Source organism: Aedes aegypti, chromosome 1 (genome assembly GCF_002204515.2).
Source record: "Aedes aegypti strain LVP_AGWG chromosome 1, AaegL5.0 Primary Assembly, whole genome shotgun sequence".
Classification (NCBI taxonomy): domain Eukaryota; kingdom Metazoa; phylum Arthropoda; class Insecta; order Diptera; family Culicidae; genus Aedes; species Aedes aegypti.
Genome location: NC_035107.1, coordinates 98491627 through 98516714, shown reverse-complemented (window position 1 = coordinate 98516714; position 25088 = coordinate 98491627). Strand labels below are relative to the sequence as shown.

The 25088-nt window shown below is 41.5% G+C and overlaps 3 protein-coding genes and 1 long non-coding RNA gene across 4 annotated transcripts in view; 2 read left to right on the top strand and 2 right to left on the bottom strand.

Moving 5' to 3' along the window:
* The first annotated feature begins 1246 nt into the window (after positions 1–1246).
* Positions 1247–1934, top strand: LOC110674457. The gene is made up of 3 exons (XR_002498883.1): positions 1247–1584; positions 1652–1718; positions 1786–1934. It is a non-coding gene; the product is annotated as an uncharacterized LOC110674457 (long non-coding RNA).
* A 7121-nt stretch (positions 1935–9055) lies between these two features.
* LOC23687535 lies at positions 9056–12869 on the top strand. The gene is made up of 3 exons (XM_011494664.2): positions 9056–11909; positions 11970–12123; positions 12189–12869. The coding sequence occupies exons 1-3, from the start codon at positions 9089–9091 to the stop codon at positions 12751–12753; spliced, it is 3540 nt and encodes a 1179-aa protein (XP_011492966.2). The 5' UTR covers positions 9056–9088; the 3' UTR covers positions 12754–12869.
* On the bottom strand, positions 12793–24979 carry LOC110676248. Its single transcript, XM_021843382.1, has 3 exons — positions 23611–24979; positions 13130–13359; positions 12793–13075 (listed from the first exon to the last, which is right to left on the bottom strand). Exons 1-3 carry the CDS (start codon positions 24672–24674, stop codon positions 12813–12815), a joined length of 1557 nt encoding a protein of 518 aa, XP_021699074.1. The 5' UTR covers positions 24675–24979; the 3' UTR covers positions 12793–12812.
* Positions 24676–25088, bottom strand: part of LOC5571994 — a 45399-nt gene continuing 44986 nt past the window's right edge. The window contains exon 3 of the mRNA XM_001660047.2: positions 24676–25003. Within this exon, the coding sequence (XP_001660097.2) occupies positions 24676–25003 (328 nt within the window). The remainder of the gene's footprint in view (positions 25004–25088) is intronic.

The window sequence follows — 25088 nt, the reverse complement described above, 5'->3', positions numbered from 1 at the left end:
CACTATATCAAGGAGTTTTAAGAAAAACGCATCAGCGTAAGCCTTCTGAAAATCGATTAAATTGAATAATTATGTCAACTGCATTTGATTGATCCTACAAATGTCCATTTTCGGGTCCTCGGGATGCCTCAAATTTATGATAAAGTGCACAATTTGTATCTTAACATCTGTGTCAAGATTATGTGAACGCATTTTAGTGAACTATTATGTTCGATCTATACTTTTAGAGATTTGAAACGGTTCTATACTTAACAAATTTAGAACCGGTTCTTCAGGACATTAATCCCGAATGGCCTCATCTGGTACACTCTAAACGGTGCAAAACTATTCATTTGTAATGTTGAATATCAGATCTTAATGAATAATGCAAAAATAAAATGAATGCCATTCGAAATAAATAAAGATAACTTGGCATGTCCCAAAAATCGCGTTTTTCTACCCGACTTGACCCAGTGACCCACCGCAATAACTCCGGCTACAAATGTACTCCCGAGTTTCTCCGGCCATTTCTAGAAACTAGATATGTGGGCCAGTATACTGACAAAAAAATATTTTAATCCGTTAAGTATTCGCTGAGTGATAAATGTTTTAGTATTTTTGCCTTCAAAAAATTATTTGAATCCGTTAAGTATTCGCTGAGTGGTAAGGGTTTTAGTATTTTTGCTTTCACTCAGGCCTATACGGGTTAACAGAAGAGAGGATCGATGAAGAGAAATCGATCATGCGACTTACGCCCTTATTCTAGCACACGCTTGAATTGTGGGAACTAAGTTTGAAATTGTATTGTCGACAGTCTTCTTCGGTAACATTCTCATACGAACTGCGGATTAATCTATTGTTCTATTATAGGTAACTCGAATTCAGTCGCATTTTGAGCCGTATTTGTTTCAAGTAATCAAGTAATTTCGCTAGCGTTAGCAAAATTCCTTGTTTAGCCTTCCGTCGGGTAACCGTTTTAATGAAAATCACCAAGGACATTCCTATGCCAATATTGTCGCAGGTAATTTCAGCCCCTCCTCTCCAAAAGTTCTACCTACGAATTGTTTCAAATCAAATGGAAATACACATGCTTATGCCGCTACAGGTAACTTCTATCTCGTCTCTTCATCAACTCACGGAGAAAAAGCGCCCTAGTTTGAAACAACCAAAATGTTTGTTGAATTTCAAACTGCAAATTTTGTTATTTTCAATCCAAAATTTGTTGTTCCAAATTCATTGTTTTGTTTAAAACTAATTTGTTTATTAGGTTGTTTCAATATGAAATCTTATGTTGTTATAATGTGAATAATTGTTATTTCAAACTAAGCTTTTAGGTTGTTTCTACAAACGGCTGGTTTGATTTTACTAAAAATTAGGTTATTTGTTTCTCTAGATGTCAAAATAGAATAATGGGTTGGTTCGACCTAAATTGTACGTTGAATCAAACTAAGATTTTATTTGGATTAGAAACAACCAAAATTTCAGTTTGAAACTAACCAACTTCATGTGTTGTTTCTGCGAAAGGAAAACTGGTCAACTCAAATATTTTAAGTAACTGCAATTTGTTCCCAGTGATAAGCATTTCAACTGGAGTTGCTTGTGAAGGTAATTTGAGTGATTATTCTATTATTCTATACTTTGTTCATTCAATACCTTTGTTGTTTTTTTCCAGATCCTATAACGAACGAGAAATGCTGCGGCTAACCCTTCATTTTTCTGTTGAATTCCGAAGCAGAATGGTAAGACAGATTTTGCTGATAAAAACATTATGTGCAGATAAAAACATTTTGTTAAATATCATTTCAGATTGGAGAAAGTATGCGTCATGGTAGAAAATTTCCAGAAGATAAGGGCGTGCAGTTTTCGAAAGCAAGAGCCTGGTGTTTCAGGAATTATGATATGTAATAATTATCTTTGAAGACATCTATTTTACGAAACCTAAATAAATAATATAATATACCTCATAAAATAGGGGTCATGCACAAATTACGTCACGCTCCAAGGGGGGGGGGTCGAGCCAAGCGTGACAAGCCTTACAACATTTTCGGAGGACCAATACAAAAAGTGTGACAAAGGGGGGGGGGGGGGGTGGTCGAACAAGTTGAAATTTAGCGTGACATAATTTGTGTACCATCCCATATGTTTGTTTTCATCAATATTAATAATGACAACATAAAACACAGATCAGCACCTCATCAAAACCAAAAAATAGGTTAAATCAACCAGCATATTTGTTTATTTTAAATTGATTCTTGTTTAAATCAAACCACTATTCTTAGTTTGAAACAACCTACAATATTGGTTGTTTCAAGAGCTGTCAACATTTTTTGGTTGTTGCAAACTAAGATTTTGTTAAAATTATCTAGAATGTATTGGTACGAACAATATAAAACCTTAGTTTGTTTCAAACGGTGCATTTAGTTGATTCAATCATAATTTTGTTTGTGCATATTTTAAACTAAAGTTTTGTTTGAAATAAACTGATAATTGGTTGTAATTATTAATATTTTTTCTCCGTGCTGGAAATTCTAATCGAAATACAACCAAAGAATGGACCTACTTCTAATTACATGTCTCCCTCTGATTTTAATTTCTAATCGAACAGTTGAATCACATGGTTGGTGCAATGCATGAGCGTAGCCAGGAGGGGGCAAGCGATCATAAAAGTTCGCTCATGAATTTTACGCAAATTGATCATTATACACAATATCTGCACAGTTTTTGTATGAAACGTTGAACCAGTATTGACAGAATCACCTCAAATGCTCTCTCAATGAGCTCTTCTGCGAGAGCAAACTCGTTAGAGATCTGCTCCGAAAATTACAAGCTTGAGTTTTTCGTGCAAAATCACACTCAAGCCTTCAAAAATGATTAAGTCATTAAGCTTGCCAAAAGGTCGTAGAAAACCTAATGTTATTGTTTACGTTATATAGGATTACTATAAATCTACCAGACTAACACGAAAGTATTACTTTGTAAGAGGAAACTGTTGAAATACGAGACAATGAGTCAAACAGATGAGCCAATTCATACATGGTTTTTTGACTACTTTGTTGGGTGATTGACAACTCACACATGAACAATTACAATCATGAGTCATGAGAATTTGAGTTTCTAACAACACTGCGTTAAACTATGAAGGATATCAATCCTTCCTTTTAATTCACAGTAAGCAAAGTGAAGTTCAAAAACCTTCTCGCTTCATTTCTGAGTGATTGACATAGGATATAACACGTTCTGAGATAACTTTCAAGCATTCTTAACTAAAATTTCTTCCAGAATTAACTCACACATTTTCGCAGGCATCCATAAAACAGTTATTCAAAGTATTCCTTTTTTTCCAAGAAAATGTCTCGGGACTCCTGTAGATTTTTTCAGGATTTGATTTTGATAATCCGCCGATTATTTATTCTATAAAATGCAAATATACGGAACACAAGGCACAAATTTATGAATTTTATCGTAAAATTTATTGCATTTTTATTGCCCGTAAACTACTACTACTACAAAGATTTCCCTAGTTTTTTTTCTGGATTACTCCAAGTACTTTTCCTCCAATTAAACATTCAATTTCTCAACAGATTATTTAGATTACTTCCTCTTTAATTCCTTTAGGAACTACGCACTTCTTCTTCTTCTTTCTGGCGTTGCGTTCCCACTGGGACAGAGCCTGCCTCTCAGCCTGCCTCCACAGTTATTAACTGAGAGCTTACTTTGCCAATGACCATTTTTGCATGCGTATATCGTGTGGCAGGTACGAAGACACTCTATGCCCTGGGAAGTCGAGAAAATTTCCAACCCGAAAAGATCCTCGACCGGTGGCATTCGATCCCACGACCCTCAGCTTGGTCTTGCTGAATAGCTGCGCGTTTACCGCTACGGCTATCTGGGCCCCATCGGAACTACACACATTTCAGGAATACTGCCAATGTTTATTTCAGGGATCAATTTAAAATTATTTCAAGATATTCTTCGAAATTACATTTACATTTGATTTTCGCGATATTTCTTTAGATGTTCATCCTAGTATTTTTTTCCGGAAATCTGCCGTAAATGTTTCAGAATTCTACCAAGGATTCTTTTATCGATATCTTTGGAAGAATTTGATTAAAAAAAATCATGAAACTCGTCTAATGATTTCTCCACAATTTATTTCAAAGACGTCTTTGAGAAAAAAAAAATAGTAGATATTTTTTAATATACTTTCAGAAATTTCTCCAAGCGTTTCTGTCATTTCAGAATTAATTTTAACAACTATTTCAAGAATCAAGAATCACACTTGGCTCACAAAAACTCTTACAGAGATTCGCATAAGAGCTTCTCTGCAGATTTTGCTAGAAATTCCTAACAGTTCCTTTCTCGGAAGCACCTCTTAGCATTTATTTGAACAAGCTGAAGAAAATTCACCCAAAGTTTTATGCATACATTTTTCTAAGAATTTTTGAAAAATCCATCCATAAATTACTTCTAAAATTCTCAAGGAATTCTTTCAGGATACCCTCCAAGGGTTTATCCAGGAAGTTATCCAAGAATATCACTTACAGAAATTCATAGCATCCAAAAAGTGATATCTTGAGAAATTTCCTTTGGATTTTGCAGATTTTGGCAGAGTTTTTAAAGATATTCATAGATAAATTATAACACTTTATTATAATACCTGGAGAAAATCAAAACATAAAATTATAGGAACCTCTGGTTAAATTCTTGGAACCTGAAACTTTTATGAATTTCTATATTTCGGAAATCTCTGTATGAATTTTTAATGAACTGTCTTGAAAAATACCTAGAATAACTAAGGAATATAATTAGATTAAATTTTTGGGAAAATGCCTTATGGAATCCTAGAGAAATTTTTTCTGGAACAATTATATCTTTTTTTATTTAACGATACCTGGGGTAATTCCTAGAATAATCCGAGCAGGAATGCTTGGGGAAATATATAGCAAAAACCTTAAAGATTTTGCAACACTTGAAAAAGCCCGTTCAGCATTTTTGTAGAAATTGCTAGGATAATATTTTGAAACTCTCCAAGGCAAGTTAGAGGAAAAATCCTTGGCGAAAGTTTTTGGGCAATATCTGTCTAATACAATTGCTTGGAGATGTTTTCAAAAAAAAACCCTGGTTCGGTGTAAATTCTGTATTATTTTCAGAAGCGAGATGGCATTTCTGGAAGAAATTCAAAAGGAATGCTTCGAGGAGTTCTCATAGAAAGATTTTTAGAACAAACACAAAAAAAAATCTTACAAGATTTTTACAATTTATTTCCAAAGCGTTTCATTTGAGTTTCACATCAGGTTTTTAATAAATTTCTTGCAAGATCCACAGCGGAATGTTGATAAAACTTACCATTATTTACCTTTATGAAAATCAGTAATTATTGATTTTTTTTTTCGTCGGTTAGGGGGGCAATGACTCTCCCTGCCCCCCTCTGTCTACGCCAATGGTGCAATGTTCAAAACCACCACTATGGCTGAAGCAGTTCAAGTTGATGAAAAATTGACTAATAAAAATGTTATTGGATTGCGTTTCTCTAATGGATCGGAATATTTTCAAACATTTTGAATTGGAATGCCCATTCTTTGAATGGTAAAGAGAACGAGCAGTTTAATTTTCCAACAGCTAATAACATACATATAGCCGAGTGTAGAGTAAGACTATTCATCTTAGTGAAAAAATCTGGCGGCCATCTTGAATTTTTCTGCCATGAGTTTTTCGCCTGTTGTTTAACCTTCCAGTCGTCGCGCGATTTGCCACTGTCAGAACCACCGCGCTGCTGTTGTGAACGAAAAGCGAGGGTTCTTCAACGGTGTTGTACAAAATACAACAGCGCGACGACTGAAGTGTTAAGGTTACCATAACGCTTGTTGAATTTTAAGGCTGTCGTAATGGTTATCCTCATAAAAGAAAATTCCTTTTTAATAAACTGCTTTTTAACTAATTAAACTGAAAAGTAGGCTCGTTTCCAGTAGGGGCGTAACGCCAGGAACAAAGAAGAACGAGAAGAAGAAGGATAAGCGTTACGATAGCCTTAATACTCAACATAAAAAACACATTCTTTTATTAAAAATCAAGATGGCGTCAAATCCCAAGATGGCTGCCAGATTTTCTTCACTTAAATTAATACTTTTGATCTTCACTCGACTTCATGAAAACACCAACGATTGAAAACTTTTTTTTATTGTACAAAACATGATGTTTGCATTATTTGCACACGCCATATATGTTAAAATCATGAAACATGATTTAGAAAATCGTTCATTTGAAAGGGTAAATACCATTGCTCACCTAGTTTCTGTAGCCTATCTTACTCAGTTTTTCCTCAGCCTTCTGATGGTGATTTTGGAATTCAAAACTAGCGGTGCGGCAATGGTGAAAAAAAAACGGGTTTTCTGATGAAATTCAAGATGGCGGCCAAATTAAAAATGATCACCAAAAATTGTTTAGCTTCGAACGAAAGCTATAACCTTCCTCTACACGATACCACTATGTTTTCAATGTGTTTCTAGGGAAATATGAGTCAACCAAAACTCAAAAGGGATCCAACCATTTATCGTAATGATCGACTTGATGGGGCATATGCTATTATCATTCATCAACTTTTTTTTGTCATTTTAAACCAAAGTTTTTGAAACTTTAGATGTTTCTGTTGAAACACAGCTTGGTAAATATATTTTCATATCTGCCAATTTGCCTTTTCAGCGCTCTGGGCAGCGAAATAATTTGCTCCAAATTGACTTGTGAAAATTGACTCGCAATGAGTCATTTTTTTGTCATTGGTGACTTTAATGCCAAACATCGCTTATGGAATAATTCGTAAAGTGATTCCAACGGCAGAATTTTATTTGATGAGTGCTCTTCGGGATATTTCTCAATTCAATTCCCATGTTTTTCCTCTTCTAGAAACCCATCTACGATTGATTTGGTCTTAATCAACTCTAGTCACCTTTGTAGCCAGCTGGTTACTCATGCTGATTTTGATTCTAATCATGTCCCTGTTACGTACGTTTCAACTATCCCATGAAGCGATTCTCAATCCTATCAGCTCCACTTCCAATTATTTACGAGCCGACTGGAATATATATGAAACATATATTGACTCTAATCTTAATGTTAACATTTCTTTACAAACAAAACTTGATATTGACAATGCTCTTGAAACTTTAACAAATTCCATTGTTGAAGCCAGGAGCATTGCAATTCCAAAATGTGAAGTAAAATTTGAATCCGTGATTATAGACGATGATCCTTAACTCTTGATCCGCCTTAAAATCGTGGGGAGAAGGCAATTTCAAAGCACCCGCGATCCTGCTATGAAAATTATATGGCAGGATTTGCAGAAAGAAATCAAGAAACGTTTTGCACAATTAGGAAACAAAAATATTGAAAATAAAATTTCTCAATTGGACCCTGGCTCTAAGCCCTTTTGGAAATTATCTAAAATTTTGAAAAAAAAAAACTCAGAAGCCAATACCAGCATTGAAAGAAGAAAACAAATTATTACTAACTAGTTGCGGAAAAGCACAAAAACTTGCTATGCAGTTTGAAAGCGCGCACAATTTTAATTTAGGACTTACTAGTCCAATTGAAAATCAAGTTACTCAGGACTTCGAAAATATTCTCAATCAAGAGAACGTTTTCGATAATTCCAGGGAGACTGATTTGGAAGAAGTGAGAACTATTATTAAAAAAAAATAAAAAATATGAAAGCTCTTGGCGATGATGGAATTTTCTACATCCCCATCAAGAAACTTCCAGAAAGTAGCTTATCATGCTTAGTTGATATATTTAACAAATGTTTTCAGTTGGCATATTTTCCAGATAAATGGAAAAATACTAAGGTTGTTCCAATTTTAAAACCAGACGAAAATCCTGCAGAAGCTTCTAGCTATCGTCCAATCAGTAAACATTTTAAAAAGGTAATTTTGAACAGAATGATGGCCCACATCAACGAAAATTCAATTTTTGCCAATGAACAGTTCGGATTCCGCACTACACTTTTTTTTTACTCTTCTGAGCAAAGAAAAATCATTCGACAGTGTTTGGCATGAAAGCTTGATTGTAATATTGAAAAACTTTATCTGTCCAACTTTCATTATTAGAATAATCCAAAGTTATCTGTCAAATCGTAAACTTCAGGTTAATTATCAGAACTTCAAGTCTGAAAGACTTCCTGTAAGAGCTGGTGTTCTATAAGGCAGCATTTTTTGACCACCTCAGGGATGGTTGCGGATGATACAGGCGTCTCCGCCGAAATCTGCGTGTCATTGCAAAAAAGTTATTATTTTTGGATATTTTTGCTTCATACTTTTAAAAATGGAGATAATGCTTCTTATGTAATTAATTAAACATTTAGCTAGAAACAAGCCTCGAATATTGCATGTAAATCACATACGCTTGGATAAATATGATAAGTTTAAACAATTCCAAATCTAAACAGAGATAACACACCTAATAAATGACAAATCGTACCAGTTGTTAGCGTACATGTTTTGCATACTCTCACTCAATCTTCATAAGTATCGACTTTCACTATCAAAAGATTCATCAAAGCAAAACAATGTTTTCCCCGAACACACCGACGGGCGCCATTACTGATTGCACCTACCCATAGCAAGTATCACATTCTAAAACAAACTGTTACTCTCACCCTGGTTGAACTAATGGCCAACTTTAAGTGGCATCATCATGCATCTACCTACGTACTGCCACCACAAGCATGCCCACAAATAGCAGGAGAAAGATACTTTATTTGACAACGAGCATTGTCTATGATGATCCCAAAGCATGATCGGGTATTATGCGCAGCTCAAGAACTGGAGCGCATCCAAGTTCACATATGTTGCTTATCTCCGGCACAGCCTACCCCGATCGGATCCCAGAAAGTTTGTCAACCGTTTCGACGACGCAAGTGATTGCGGAAAAATCGCGTGGATCCAAGTGTGCTGGGTTTCCGGTTCTTCGATTACGACCGACTCTTTGAGATTTAGATGGCGCTTCGGTTCCGCTCGGGGTGAGCGTTGGTTCATGGGTGGAAAATCAAGGTTGAGTTAGTCTTTGCGCGCGGTTCAAGGCGAACGGTTTGGTTTTCTCGGATTGGGATTTTGCGAAGATGTTCGGGCCGATTTGTGTTGTACTGTTGGGACTTGGGGCAAGTCTGGGTCTCAATGCAGTGTATGTGAACAACCATAAGATCGATAAGTACGACGTGGACAAAATCAAGTTGTTGACTCCCGCTCCGACCAGTGATCAAGTGACAAAGATCAATATGATTACGAAGGATAATTTTACGAATCCGTTGCACTACTATCAGTATTTGGTGGGAAGTGATCCCGGTGGTCACGTGGAGTTATTGTGGGGAAACAACAAAACGTATCTTCCGACGATTTTTCGGAGTTCGACAACTACCGAACCTTCGATCGCCGGTTCAATCAATTATGCAGATGATTTGTCGTCGATGGAGAACACCTTGAACAACACTACCCCGATCTATAAAGGGGACTATCACGTGGAACAAATTCAAGCTCCATCAACGACAACAGCCCGACCTGTACGGCGATTGAAGAAACCTACCAGAAAACCACCTATCATCAGGAACCAAACTCAAATATCGGAGAAAACGTTGGAGTTGCTACGGAAGTACTTCACCGTCAACTGTACTCTTACGCCAATACAAGAACCCTCCACAACTCCAATGCCAAAAATCGCCACTAGTACGAAGAAGCCCAAAGCGAAAATCAAGAAAATAAAGAACTCGAAGACCACGGCATTGGGGTCGACGACCGCTACAACCACCGCGCGTCCTTTCACGAAGAAAGTGAAGGCCACGAAACACAAGAAACCTTTCGAGCAGGTTGTCTACGTGGATCCTCCGGTCATTTCGACTATCAGTGGAGTGTTGGAGAAAATTTACAACTACATGGAGGATGCTTTTGTCAGCACCGAGTACATATCGATCGAGGACGACGAAGTGCAGGAACAAAGAAAACATCTAGCCTTACAGGCGAAGAAAATCAAAAACGGAAAGAAGATCAAGCGAAATTCAGTTGGTGAACTGAAACCGGAATTGACCACTGCGCCATCTGCGTTCACTTCGAAGCAGTATCAAGAGGATAACTCGAAACGCGTCACAATGGCGGAAATTCCTCTGATAGATGCAGTACAGGCAAACAAGAATAAGCTCACGACGAATATTCATGTAACCAGTGAGTACTCTCCAGCAACTCCGGCGACGGTATCGTTTCTACCACCAGCAGTGGTGGATGACAAAGATGGAAGCAGTGAAGAATCGGACGAAGGCGACTACTATGAAGGTTTTTCGAATACCAGCTATGAAGAGGATGAAGATGACGAAGAGGACGACGACGGAAGCCAGGAGGATGAAGAGAACAGTGAAGAGTATGATGAAAGTGTGGAGGCGGCTGGGAACCAAGCTGGGGTAGTAGTGAACGATAAGGACTATGATTACGAAGATAACAGTGGTAGTAGTTATGATAAAACAAAAGTGAAGGTTACACATCAACCGACTGGTGGCGAAGACTACAGTGATGAAGAATCGGAAGAATATGATAGTGGAGAAGACACGAGTACTGGGCCAGGAAGCTTCTTCAGTGGGTTATTTTCATCCATTGGGCGGTTTGTTCGATCGTTGGGTTTCGGTCCTCGAACGACGGTTGAGTATGACGATTACGATGAAACCCGTAGTACAACTCCAAGGATTGTGGACCTCAAGAAACGTCCTACTCGAAGCACATCGAACCTGGAAACACAGACGCAAATCGAGCGAGTTCATGATGCCACGGAGAAGCAACAAGCGTGGTATCACTATCCACCGTATTTGTACAACGAAATCGAAGAACCGGAGATTCAGCTTCCTGCTATAGACGCTAATACTGTACCAGAGCAAAGCATCGAGCACGATTGGTTTAATTTCATGACACCTTGGGACTTCTTCAACCCATGGATTCCGTGGGATAACTCTCCTACAACTGAAAGCTCAGCCGATCCTATCGAAATAACTTTGGCGCCAACGGTCACGACAACAACTGAACCAAGCGCTGGGTGGCTTCCAAATCTCTTCGGAGGAGACTCTTCAGTCGGAGCACATCTAGCTAAACCTACGACTCCGAAACCGTTAATCCCATTCCTTCCAGCGTCAGATCCGATGCAAAAACCGGAAAACTGGTTCGGAGTTATCGCACAACACGTTTTCACTACAACCAGAAAGCCTAGATCTACCACGCCGCCACCTTCGACAACTCATCTAACAAAACCCACAAAGGTACACTACAGCGGGTATCAGCTGTGGCGCGTCTATCCAAGAACCGCCGAGCACATGCGCTCCCTTGAAGACTACCGACTGTCACCAGAAGGAGTGAAGCTTCAGTGGTGGAAGGGGCCATCACTCCGGGGAGCTAACGACATTCTCGTACCGCCCCACATGGTGGAGACGTTCGGAGAATACCTCCAAGATGAAGACATGTCGAAGGAGATCGTCATCAGGAACTTGGGACAAGCGATACAGTACGAAAATCCGAAGATGACTCGACGGGAGCAGATCGAGATTGAAGTTCTGAACGGGCACCCGTTGACGTGGTATCGGTACCATCGCTATGCGGATTTGACGAAGTTCATGAACTACCTGGGACGGCGCTTTGCGAAGAATGTGGAGTTGATACACATCGGGCGAAGCTTTGAGGGACGGCCGTTGACTGTGGTGAAGGTTAGGTTTGACGGGAAGCGATCGCTTGCGGGCAAAATGAGCAATTCTAAATTTTTGAAGGGTAAGAAGAGTAAGAGGAAGAATGTGGTTAAGCGAAGGGAACAGCGACCTGCGGTCTTCATTGAAGCTGGTGCTCACGGGCGGGAATGGTTAGGTCCAAGTGTTGCTACTTGGATTTTGGATTCATTGACGAAGGCAATATCCAATAACGGTTAGATGCTTTCTATACTATGGGGAGGATTTCGGTTAACTTGTGCAACTCATTTCACAGATACGGATCTCGAGAGCATTAAATCCATGGATTGGTACGTTCTTCCAGTGTTCAACCCTGACGGTTACGAATACAGCCACGAATACGATCGAATGTGGCGTAAGTCACGTTCCAAACACCAGGAGACGCAAAGCTCCGGTATTCTGTCAACTGCGTACGTCTACCGCAACCTCGACCAATTCAAGCCCACAACTCATTATCTATTTTCTCTTTTTCCAGACTCAACTGGCTACAATCGCAAAGCTCCCTCTCCGTAGACTCCGACCAAGGCTGCATTGGAACGGATCTCAACCGCAACTGGGATCACCGTTGGAATGAGGAGGGCGCTTCGAAATCCGCGTGCAGTGAGTACTACTCCGGATACAAGGCCTTTTCCGAGCTGGAGACCAGAGCACTGAGCAAGTTCCTGATGCAGGCTCGTCGCAACATCCAGATATACCTCTCGTTGCACTCGTACGGTCAGACCATCACCTATCCGGATAGAAAGCGATCTACCGGTTCGGAGCGTTTCGGGGATGTCCACGAGATGGCAGCAGTTGCCGTTGAAGCACTTCGCGGCTCCGGAAGTCATGTTTCCTATCAGGTGGATAGCGAGGGGGAGATGAGTTACCCGAGTTCGGGAACTTCAGTGGAGTTTGCACGATACGAAGCTGGAATCAAGTATACGTACTCAGTGGATCTGCCCGACACGGGAACCCATGGGTTCCTATTTCCTCCGTCAGGCATTGAAAACACGGCTAAGGATACGTTCGAGCTGATCAAAGGAATGGTTGATTATATTTAGGTTACTTAGGCTAAGCTTTTGTACAATTTCCTACGATTATTAGTAATAGATAACCGTTTTTAAACACGATTGATATTTCGGAGAAAGTCCTTCAACCATCGGTCGAAGCGATAGAGGTGTTGCTCTAGGTCATCAATGGTATCGAAACTGTTGGCAAGTGGTGCAGCATTACCTGGATTGGAGAACACGTTGTGAACGAACCGTTCGCAGATCATGATAGCTACGACGGCGTCCATACGGGTCGCTTCGGTTCGGAAACAAAGCCGAGCATGGGCCTCGGTTAGCTTATGTAGAGCCGAAAAGGACGTTTGAGTTAGAGATTCTGGAATGTATAGATTCAGAATAAAGTGAGGCGCATACGAAGTTCAGTACCTACCCGGGACATTCAATCTGGTTGCTACGAAGTAGTCACTCAAGATCTTAGATGCTGCTTCCGTTATCTGCACTTCTTGGTAGTACAGCATTGTCAGAAACTGATGAATGTCTTCTGGCGGAACGAGATCGTCCTGATCAGCAGGTACATAGCTTGTTAGCGACCTTTCCAGTATGAAATCCATAACAGCTTCCGGAGGATGCTCTGGTTGAACAATTGGTATCCCAAATGCACTGTGAAAGAAACTTATCATTTGCAGATACTAACCTATTTGAACATAATACAGTCAGGTATCCTATTAGACACATGGTTGGAGGGCGTCATAAAAAGCCGCGTTCTAGGCGACCCAGGGCTTATGAGATTTTTCATCAATTTGAGGATGTTGTTAAATATCTCGTATGCCTCGTTAGCTTCAGTGCTCAGTACGATCTACCTTTAGGAATTGATGATCATCCTTTTAGCTGAGATCTTGGCCGGTAGGGTCGTTTTTTTTCTAATTTGCACTATATAAACCTTGAGGGGTAATAATGTAACCTTTATAACATATGATATCTCTAGATCCTGAGGATTTGGATGGTTGGTGTCTTCGACAGAGTTGTGGCGCTAGTGAGCATGAAACTTTTGTTTTGTGGATATCTTAGGATCCTGTCTACTAAGAAAGATGGCGTTTGCGGCGGAGTTGTTCAGTAGCTCAAGGGTCATCATTATTCTAGCCAAGAGCTAGTTTTGGTGTTTTCGTATTGGGCTCTTCGACAAATTTATTCAGTAAATCAAGGGCTATTATTGTCCAAGCCAGTTGATTCAAAATTTTGCCATCAGGCGTCAGTAGTGAGCATGCAGCATTTGGTTTGCAGCCAGGCTTCCTTTAAATGTAGCGTTTTCGTCAAGTTTGTTCTGTTGGTCATGGGGTAAAATTTTTCAAGAAAGTCAAATTTTAATTTTGCCACAAGCTCTCAGTATTCGATTCTTTATATTCAAAATTTTACCACCAGCTGGCGCTGGTAATCATGAAACTTTTTTTTTGTGGATATCTCAGGATCCTGACTACTTAGAATGATGACGTACAACAATTTTTGCTTTAAGAAAAGTTTCTCATACCTGTTTTATTAAGCTGTTAGTTGCCTAATGATTGACTTAGTCAATATTAAACTATTATTCAAGCCTTATTCGCCCAGAAATATTCAACAACAACAATTTTATTAACGTATTTTAGTACATGTTTATTCAATGACCTTACCTCGGCTGTCAATCAGTAGTAACATTATAAGTAGACTTTATAATGTTTATTCACCATTTTATCCACCAGGTGTACAGCGAACATCCAGAGATGCTTATTAGGCGTTTGTTTGACAGGATTTCGTAACGTGTTATTTCTAAATTGTCGAAGAAAAGTTGTAGATGCCATTATTACTCATGGTAACAAGTGTACAAAATAGTAGACTTTGTTCAGCATTAGTTCAACAACAACACATGCTGAACACAATCTGTTTAAGCGTTTTGTTTAACTGAATTGGACATCATATTTATTTATAGAATTAATTGTATAAACATACAAAAAAAGGTTTATTCAATGTTTCTTCAACATTTATTTTAAATTGGAAACAGCAAAAACATTGGTAGTTATTTGCGCACTTCATCAAATACTCATATCTGGATGCCTAGGAATTTGGCACTTCATTATTAAATCAAACATTGTTGGGATGTCGAGACTCGAACTCAGGACCTTCCGATTTACAGGCGCATGCTTCTCCACTGCTCTAACCAAGGTTACATAGAACAGCAGATAAAGAGCAGTATTTAAAGATATAATAAGATAATCGAACAAATTATCGTACATATGTTGTTTAAACATTGTCTAAGTATTTTGCTTGCCTACGGTGTATGTAAACATCTTTGTTGAACATTGCTTGTGAATGGACTCAAACGTAAGACTTATTCAAGCTATCAGTTTTATTATAGTTTAATAACAGATGAATAATCACCTTTTCAAAACATACTGTTGAATTAACACTGTACAAAGGCTATTTTTGGGATGACAGCGATCATAAGTAATAAGGATTTCTTCAACTATTCTTCCACGATTTAGTTATTACTCGTTATAAATCCCTGTTAAACAAACGCTGAACAAGCATTTCTGAATGATCGATGGATAACTGGTGGTTTGTAGAGTCTATTTATAATGTTATTAATGTTTAATGGCCAAGGTAAAGTCATTGAATAAGCAAGTACAATATTGCGTTAATCAAATGGTTTATTATTGAATAGATTCTCCACTTAGGGGCGAATAAAGCTTGAATAATAGTTTTAATTTCATCAAGAAAATTATTAAACATTCAGTAAAACAGCTCTTAGAAACTTTTCTCAAGGAAGTAATTGTTTCTTGGGAAGTTGAACAATACTTGTGATTGAGAATTTCAATCTTAGTCTGGAATAATGGTTACTACCACACTTCTACAAGGTTTGAACAAGGATGTACCTACAACTATGTTTAAGAGCTTTTATATTACTGGTCAAAGCTTTTCAAAGCAAACATATTTTCACTGCCGTTTTGTACCATTTAAGTATTGTTGAAAAGTGACGAAACAAGTGTTGCTAAAAATTGTAAAAGCTTGTTATTAAATTGTTTGTCGCATATGAAACAACAGAGTCTGGATCTTGAGAAACAGCACATCTTCAATTATTAAAGAGAGGCTCTTATACAACCATACTAAATTATCATCCAACGTTGCTTCAACTTTAATTCTACTTGCTATTAAAATATCAAAAGTGCTGCTAACAATATATGCAACATTTGATCATCACTTTTTACAACTTATACTTTTGTTCAACTACCACGGCTGCTGTAAAGCTTTAGTTAAGCAGGCAAGTTTATTAATCGCCTACAATTGTTTCTTGGGGTATTCGACAAAATTGTTCAGTAGCTTAAGATTTTTTTTTCTACAAAAAAAAAATCCGGGAGTACAACTTGCAAACTCATCATATGTTCATTGATTTCAATGCGGCGTACGATTCAGGGAAAAGACACGAGATGTGAGAAATAATGATGGAACATGGTTTTCCGGCGAAGCTTGTGCAACTTTGGAAGGATCAAAATCAAGTATACAGGTTCTTCTTCTTTCTGGCGTTACGTCCCAACTGGGACAAAGCATGCTTCTCAGATTAGTGTTCTTATGAGCACTTCCACAGTTATTAACTGAGAGCTTTCTTAGCCGATTGACCATTTTTGCGTGTGTATATCGTGTGGCAGGTACGAAGATACTCTATTATTTATTTATTTATTTAGTTGGTGTTACATCAATTAATTTGATAAAACCTCGTTTACGATGTTACGCCAATTTACTCGGTCCATGGCTGTGGCTCTCCAACTTCGATTTTGGCCCACGTTCTCCAGATCTTGTTGCACCTGATCAAGCCACCTCGCTCGCTGTGCTCCTCGCCTTCTTGTGCCAACCGGATTCGACGCGAACACCATCTTTGCAGGATTGTTGTCCGGTAGTCTTGCAACATGCCCTGCCCAGCGCACCCTTCCGGCTTTCGCAACCTTCTGGGTACTGGGTTCGCCGTAGAGCCTAGCGAGCTCGTGGTTCATTCTCCGCCGCGGCGTGCCGCCACACACCGTTTACTCTACTCCGCCAAAGATCGTCCTAAGCGCCCTTCGTTCGAACACTCCAAGTGCTTGCAGGTCCTCTTCCAGCATGGTCCATGCTTCATGTCCATAGAGGACCACAGGTCTGGTGCGAGGGTGAATCTTTCTCGACCGCAGCTTTTTCTGGAGCCCATAGTAGGCGCGACTTCCACTGATGATGCGTCTCCGTATTTCACGACTAACGTTGTTATCAGCCTTTAACAAGGATCCGAGGTAGACGAACTCATCAACCACCTCAAAAGTATCCCCGTCTATCGTAACACTGCTTCCCAGACGGGCTCTGCCGCGCTCGGTTCCGCCTATCAGCATGTACTTTGTTTTTGACGCATTCACCACCAGGCCGACTTTTGCTTCCTGTTTCAGGCGGGTGTACAGGTCTGCCACCGTTCCAAATGTTCTGCAGACAACATCCATATCATCCGCGAAGCAAACAAATTGGCTGGATCTTGTGAAAATCGTACCTCGGTTATTGAACCCGGCTCTCCACATGACACCTTCTAGCGCGATGTTGAACAGCAGGCACGAAAGTCCATCACCCTGTCGAAGTCCCCGGCGGTATTCGAACGAACTGGAATGTTCACCCGAAATCTTCACGCTATTCTACACACCGTCCATTGTTGCTCTTATTAGTCTTGTTAGCTTCCCGGGAAAGCTGTACTCGTCCATGATTTTCCATAGCTCTTCGCGATCGATGCTATCATAAGCCGCTTTGAAATCGATGAACAAGTGATGCGTTGGGACTTGGTATTCACGGCATTTCTGGAGGATTTGCCGTACAGTGAAGATTTGGTCCGTTGTCGAGCGGCCGTTGATGAAACCAGCTTGACAGCTTCCCACAAACTCATTTGTTATAGGTGATAGACGACGGAAGATAATCTGGGATAGCACTTTGTTGGCGGCATTCAGGATAGTGATCGCACGATAATTTTCACTTCCAGTTTGTCGCCCTTCTTGTAGATGGGGCATATGACCCCTTGCTTCCACTACTCCGGCAGCTGTTCCGTTTCCCAGATTCTGGCAATCAGCCGGTGCAGACGGGCCCTTTTTGATAAGCTCAGCTCCAATACCATCCTTACCAGCGGCCTTGTTATTCTTGAGCTGGTTGATGGCATCCTTAACTTCCCTCAATGTGGGGGCAGGTTGGTTTCCTTCATCCGCCGTGCTGACGTATCCACTTCCTCCGCTGCCGTGACCCTCGGCGCCTGTGTTCTCCGTGCCATTCAGGTGTTCATCGTAGTGCTGCTTCCACCTTTCAATCACCTTACGTCCGTCCGTCAAGATGCTTCTGTCTTTATCCCACACATTTCGGCTCGCGGCACGAAGCCTTTTTGGGATGCGTTTAGCTTCTCGTAGAACTTTCGCGTTTCTTGTGAACGATGCAGCTGTTCCATTTCTTCGCATTCCGCTTCTTCTAGGCGGCGCTTTTTGTCCCGGAATAGGCGGGTTTGCTGCTTTCGTTTTCTTTTATATCGCTCCACGTTTTGTCGCGTTCCTTGCTGCAGCATTGCAGCCCGCGCTGCATCCTTCTCCTCCAAAATCTGCCTGCATTCTTCGTCGAACCAATCGTCACATATCCTCCTTTCCACGTACCCGACGATGCTCTCGGCTGCGTTGTTGATGGCTGCTTTTATGTTGCTCCAGCAGTCCTCAAGAGGGGCTTCGTCAAGCTCGCCCTCTTCCGGCAACGCTACCTCGAGATGCTGCGCGTATGCGGCAGCGACGTTTGGTTGGGCCAGTCGCGCTAGGTTATACCGAGGCGGGCGTCGATACCGTACATAGTTGATGACGGATAGTTTTTGGCGCAGTTTCATTCACCAGGTAGTGGTCGGAGTCAATGTTAGCGCCACGATAGGTTCTGACGTCGGTAATATCGGAGAACGAAGATACTCTATGCCCTGGGAATCGACAAAATTTCCTTTACGAAAAGATCATCGACCAGTGGGATTCGAACCAACGAACCCTCAGCATGGTCATGCTGAATAGCTGCGTGTTTACCGCTACGGCTATCTGGGCCCCAAGTATACAGGTTGCGGATGAGATTTCAACATCCTTCGTAACCTTAGACGGATTGAAGCAGGGCGATGCACTTCCAAACCTATTGTTCAACATAGTGTTAGAAGGAGCAGTAAGGAGAGCTTGCGTGCATAGGAATGGCACTATTATCACACGTTCGTATATGCTCCAGTTGGCAGCTTCCTCCTCCAATCATAGACTGCCCATACTAGCATAACAGTCCCATGTATATGAAATCCTATATAATATGGGACTGTTATGCGAGTATAGACAGTAGACGAGCAGATAAAAAAGACCTTCCGAAGTGGCGATGACTCTACGGTGCTTAGAACGTCCGTACTGGAACTTCTGCGGACTAAATACCCGGAACACATACACCGTTACACAGACGGCTCTCTTTCGAGATCGGCATCTCTGGCGCTGATCTGACACTCTGTCAAAGCCTTCCAACTGAGTGTTCGGTTTTCTCTGCCAAAGCAGCGGCCATCTTTTATGCAGCCATCTCACCAGGAAGGCCGCGCACCAGATGGCTTTTTGCAGTTGAGGAGGATTTAAGGTCGCTTAACGTTCAGGGCGACTGGAAGCGCTTGGCCCAGAACCGTGTCCAATGGAGAAGGCTTCTTCATTCGGCGTAGATTCAACGCAATAGCAAGTATCGAGTCAAGTAAGTAAACGGTTTGCTCCATAACCTCCATAACATATACCAGTCTGTAGCAATCAGCGTGTCTAAGAACATTACGGCTGAAAATATTGATCTCGATACCGATCTCTCAATTGTAGCTGTCAGGCTCCCCTGGCCCTTTTCCGTTTCGGTTATTCCCGTCTAACTCCCGAATGGAAAGCTTCCGGATCTATGGAATCAACTGGAAGCAATCCTACTCAAGATCCCCATCCCCATTTTGGTGACATCAATGGGCATCACCGAGCATTGGGCAGTCGAACTGATAATACCAGAGGAAAATGTGTCGTCAACATCGCAAGCGACAACAATTTAGTGATTCTGAGTGATGGGAGCCCTTCCTTCATCCGCGGGTAGACTAAGGCCATAGACGTGTCTCTTCCCTCTTCCTCCATCACTAGTCACCTCCTCTCGACCGTGCAAACGAATACCCGGGGAAACGATCACCTCCCGATAACGCTTAGACTCGACAAATCAATCAGCCCGCAAACTTCTCACAGCTAAAAATATGTTGAAAATTTAAGTTTATATTCATGCACATATTTGGAGCATCAAAATAAACCTAAATTTAAACGACCATTCCATTTTTTTTCAATACATTTCACTTTTCACGATCGTGTAATATCTAAGCATTTGTAGTTGAAAATTGAATGTATATTCATTTAAGTTTACATGATGCTGTAACAGTACACGAATTTGATTTATTCTTACAGTAGAGACATCAGTTTACATTACATTGACATTTAAATATTTTTTTTCTGTGCTCGGCGACTCCTGGGCCCAATTCCAATAATATGACATTGACTCTGGTACTTAACAACACCCACTCCCCCCCAACTTCAGTCACGGACCTTACTACCCTAGTTACCGGATCGGCAGAAATCCCGAATACTAGCCCAAACTCGGGTAAAAGGGCCCACTACTGGTGGTCTTCCGAAACAAAGAAGGCTACGAAAACTCGTATAAAGTCCCTGCGTGCCTTCAAAAGGTCTAAGAAGAACCTGCCCGTCGAGCTCCCCGACCTTCAGACGGCCTAAAAATGCTATCAAGCCGTCTGGAACGAATGCCGGCAAATAATTAGGAAGCCAAGGAAAAAAACCTGGACCGACTTCCTCGACACAAGAAATGAGTACCAGTCATCTTCGGAGTTGTGGAGGAAAACCAACAGCATTCAGGGTAAACGCCGAGCTAAAGGTTTTTCCTTCAAGATCGTCGGTATAACCACCCGGGACCCTCAGACGACCACGGAAGCCCTCGTTAAATACTTTCATGGGACATTCGCCATGGATAAGTACCCGCCAACCTTTTAAAAGCACCATCCCAACCCACAGTTATGTGTATAGTTAATTTTCTGAGTCCCCCTGACCAAGGGCAATTTTTCAACGAACCCTTCTTCATGGCAGAGCTTAATTACGCCATAAGCAGGGTCAAGGGCAAGTAAGCAGGATCAGACGAACTAGGGTACCCAATACTAAAACACAAAACACCTTAGTTCCAGCGAAAAAAGCAAGCTGCTAGAGTTATTAAATCAAGAATGGACTGCCGGCACGCTACCATAAGAGTGGAAGCACAGCCTGTAGTCTCCATACTCAAGAGCTCCGGACCGGCTAACAATACCTCCAGCTACCGCCCGATAGCACTCACCAGCTGCCCATGCAAAATTGCCGAACAGATGGTAAAACGCATTCCGGCCAGGGTATGGTACCGGGACTTACCTAACGAACCTCGGAAGTATCCTCGACGACGCAATAAAGGCGTAGGAACACTTAGAAATCGTATCCCTCGACCTTGTGGAGGCATCTTCAACTCAAATCACCGCCCACCAGAAACACCGATCACGGCCAATGGAAAGACAGTCGTCTTGTGGAACACCCTTAAAGTGTTGGGAGTGACGCTTGATCGTAAACTTTCTATCCACAACCACTCTTTTGCGGTTAAGGAGAGTTGTACAAACCGTGTCAATTTGATCTGCAGCATATCCTCCAAACGGACGCGACATCGGGTGGCCGACACCACCAATTTGTACCAGCCGTGCGCAAGATAACCTAACATGATCTTGCGCCTAACTGACGCTGACCTACCACAACACCAGAGGTACAGAGAGGTACTAAACCGAAAGTTCAATTGGAACGAGGTCACACACCGACGGCTTCTAGCTGGCGGAGCGGGTCAACCTCGCACTGCAGAAATCTACCACAGGCAGTGCGCCATTTTTTAGGCTGAGGCTGCGGCCATACTTGTAGCCATCACGACGACCCGGTGCTGGTCAAACGCGAGCTGATATTTTTAAAAAGAGACTGGGCTCTACGAATACGAAATTACCACATCCCGTACTATTACGACCCCCGCTACGACCTTGAACTCGATACGGAACTTGCACATCATGTTTTTGACAATACCAGCGAAACGACGAACACCGCGACACTGTTATTTAACTGTACAATGTTATTCCTCCCCCTTCCTCCTTCCCTTCAAATCATCACCCCCTTTAAATACGGGGATGAACCAGCTTCGGGCTAAATTATCCCATATTTTAAATTACGCTGACTTTTGCCACCTGTTGACAAAATCTCGCGCATCGTGACTTAAATTAAGAAGCGAGGACTACGTTTCATTCATAATAAAAATAACGACAAACTTTTAGCTATTGAACAATTTTGTTGAAGACGGATCCTGAGATATCCGCAGATCAAGAGTTCCATGCTCACTAGCGCCGCCTGGTGGCAAAATCTGGAATCACTTAGATAAAATAATATTTACCAATGAGGTACTGAATAACTTTGCCGAAGATGCCATCTTTCTAAGTAGTTAGGACTCTGATATATTCGCAAAACAAAAGTTGCATGTACCTTGTGGCGAAATCTCGAAACTCTTGACTAGAATAATGATGGCCCTTGAGCAACTGAACAACTTTGTTGAAGACGCCATCTTTCTAAGTGGTCAGGATCCTAAAATAGTCACAACACACAAGTTTAATGCTCACTTGCGACACCTGGTGGCAAAATTTCGAGTATCTTGAATATAATAATGATTGCTTTTGAGTGGCCGAAAACTTCATATGGCTGAATGGTCATAATCTTGAGATATCCGTGAAACAAAAGCTTCATGTAACTAGCGCCGCCTGGTGGCAAAATCTTGAAATTCTTAACTGGAATAATGATAGCCCTCGAGCTGCTGAACAACTTTGTCGAAGAAGCCATCTTTCGAAGTAGTCAGGATCCTGAGATATCCGCAAAATAAGAGCTTCATGCTCATTAGCGCTGCCTGGTGGCAAAATCTAGAATCTCTTGGTTGGAATAATGCTTGCCCTTGAAGTACAGAACAACTTTCTCGAAAACGCCATCTTTGTAATTCACAAAACAAAATTTTCATACTCACTAGCGCAACCCTACTAGGTGGCAAAATCTCGAATATCTTGACTAGAGTAAAGATAGCGCTCGAGTTACTGAACATCTTTGTCGAAGACGCCATCATTCTAAGTTATCAGGATCCTAAATATCCGAAAAACAAGAGTTTCATTGTCAACTAGTGGCCCCGGCAAACTTCGTCTTGCCATCAAGTAGGCTGTTGAAAAATGTCATGGAACCTCCCATACTAAATGACATATTAGTACCCTTCCGTTTTAGCATTTTTTCCGAAAACTTCACGAAACTTTTTCGTCGCACGAACACGTCGGAACCCTTCAAGAAGACAACAGTGAAAGAGTTATGCAAATAGGTAGTCCCGTTCTCAAGCCATTTCGTGACATACAAACATCACTCCATTTTTATTTATATAGAAGATAGAAGATAGATAGCGCTGCTTGGTGGTAAAATCTTGAACTACTTGACTAGAATGGTCATAACCCTCGAGCTACTGAACAACTTTACCGAAAACGCCGTCTTTCTAAGTGATCGGAAGCCTGAGATATCCGAAAACAAAAGTTTCATGATCATTAGCGCCGCCTGGTAACAAAGTCTCGGGTAGAATAACCTATAACCCTGAGATAACCTAAAAAAATGTCATGCTCACTGGCAAAATCTCGAATCCATTGACTAGAATAATGATAGCCTTTGACCCCCAAATTGATGAAGCACTGGTGTGCCTTATAGGAGTGCGCGCTAAAGGAATGCGTTTAATAGGAGACCCGGCCGTAACATCACTTACTTCAAAAACATGATAATCGTGCTCAGATCCTGCTTGGCCTTCCTCGTGTAGTTCCAGTGACTCCAGATGGCGCACTCCAGCGGGTAAGCTATCGGGTGATTCTCGATGATCACCTGTCCGGACTCGATCTCCCGCAAGATACGAGCCGAATTGCTCGGCTTCAGCATGGCCCAATTTCCGATGTAGCAGATTCCGGTCCGCGACAATGTCGTAGCGCCACATTCGACGAAGTTGTCTTCCAGAACTCGACCACCGGCCAACGGATCGAACATACCGGCCATGAAGCGACGAGCCAACTGCCCGACCGAGGTCATTGCCAAATGAGATATCGAAGTGTCGGAACCGAGCACGATTACGTGAAATGGGTGTAACTGACTGGTATGCCGGATAGAAGCTATGCTCAGGAGAAGACTTAGTTTGAACTCGTTGTAAGCGCACATCGGGATTTCTTCCTGGCACAGCTGAGCTGCTAACATGTAGGAAAAGCAATAGTCACTGTATTTCTCAGTTACCGAGCTGTACATTTTCCGGATTGAAGATGGAATCTCTGAGAGTTCTCGATACAGTGGGGTAGACGTTGTAGTGTCCTCTTGTTTGATTTGAACTGAGGAATCCTGAGACAAGTCAACCATTTGAGATGGTTGCTCTGTTTGCGATGGAGCTTCAGCTTGAGAAAACTTCCAAGCTTGTGTTTGTTCAACAGGCTCGACCATGAATGTAGACTGAAATGGCCTTTCATTACTCTCCGCATTATCCGTACTACTCAATGTTAAAGTGAAGGCTTGTGAAAGTTGATCATTCAATTTAACCTCGAGAAGTGACAACATCTCTTCGTCACTATCCTCGTTATCGAAAGCAACTTGTGATCTTGTAGACTTGAGAACAACACTTTCCGTGACAATTCCGGTGCTTATTTCCCGTTCCGTATGCTTTGAAACGTGTACTCGCAAGCTCTCTCCGCATCGTTCATCGCCAGTTGTTCGATCACCTCGATACCTACTGCTCTCCGCTGCTCCGAACTCATCCGGATCGGACACCAACCCTAGCGTAGACTCCATCATCATCCTACAATTCCTCGAAAGCCCACGCGTCGAAGAACTGATTCAACGGGTTGAACACTCCAGTAATCACGTACTCGTATCCCAGCTTCAGCGGTTCGCACAAATCGTCGGCTAGCCGTACCAGAACACTCTGGTAGATGCGCCCGACGGTTGTCCGGGTTCTAAGGCTATCAGTGACGAACACTCGAACGGTGCAAAAGTCGGACACAGCACGGATCCGTTGGTGCTCCTGCAAGAGATTACCGCAGTCTTCGCACTTGGGAGCGCGCTTGATTTCTCCGGCGATGGCGATGCGGAGGGGATCGGCCGTGCACAACCAAACGGATTGGAGACTGTCAGGAATAGGATTTTCGAGGATGACGATTATTCCTTGATTTAATGATTGTTTTTTATGTGATCAGGTGTACTTATAGAAGG

Coding starts and splice junctions, on each gene's coding strand:
- LOC23687535 (XM_011494664.2), top strand. CDS start 9,089: ATGTTCGGGCCGATTTGTGTTGTACTGTTGGGACTTGGGGCAAGTCTG. Junction 11,910..11,969: donor GAAGGCAATATCCAATAACG/GTTAGATGCTTT, acceptor CTCATTTCACAG/ATACGGATCTCGAGAGCATT. Junction 12,124..12,188: donor TCCGGTATTCTGTCAACTGC/GTACGTCTACCG, acceptor CTCTTTTTCCAG/ACTCAACTGGCTACAATCGC.
- LOC110676248 (XM_021843382.1), bottom strand. CDS start 24,674: ATGATGATGGAGTCTACGCTAGGGTTGGTGTCCGATCCGGATGAGTTC. Junction 13,360..23,610: donor ACGATTATCATGTTTTTGAA/GTAAGTGATGTT, acceptor TTTCTTTCACAG/TGCATTTGGGATACCAATTG. Junction 13,076..13,129: donor AACCAGATTGAATGTCCCGG/GTAGGTACTGAA, acceptor TATACATTCCAG/AATCTCTAACTCAAACGTCC.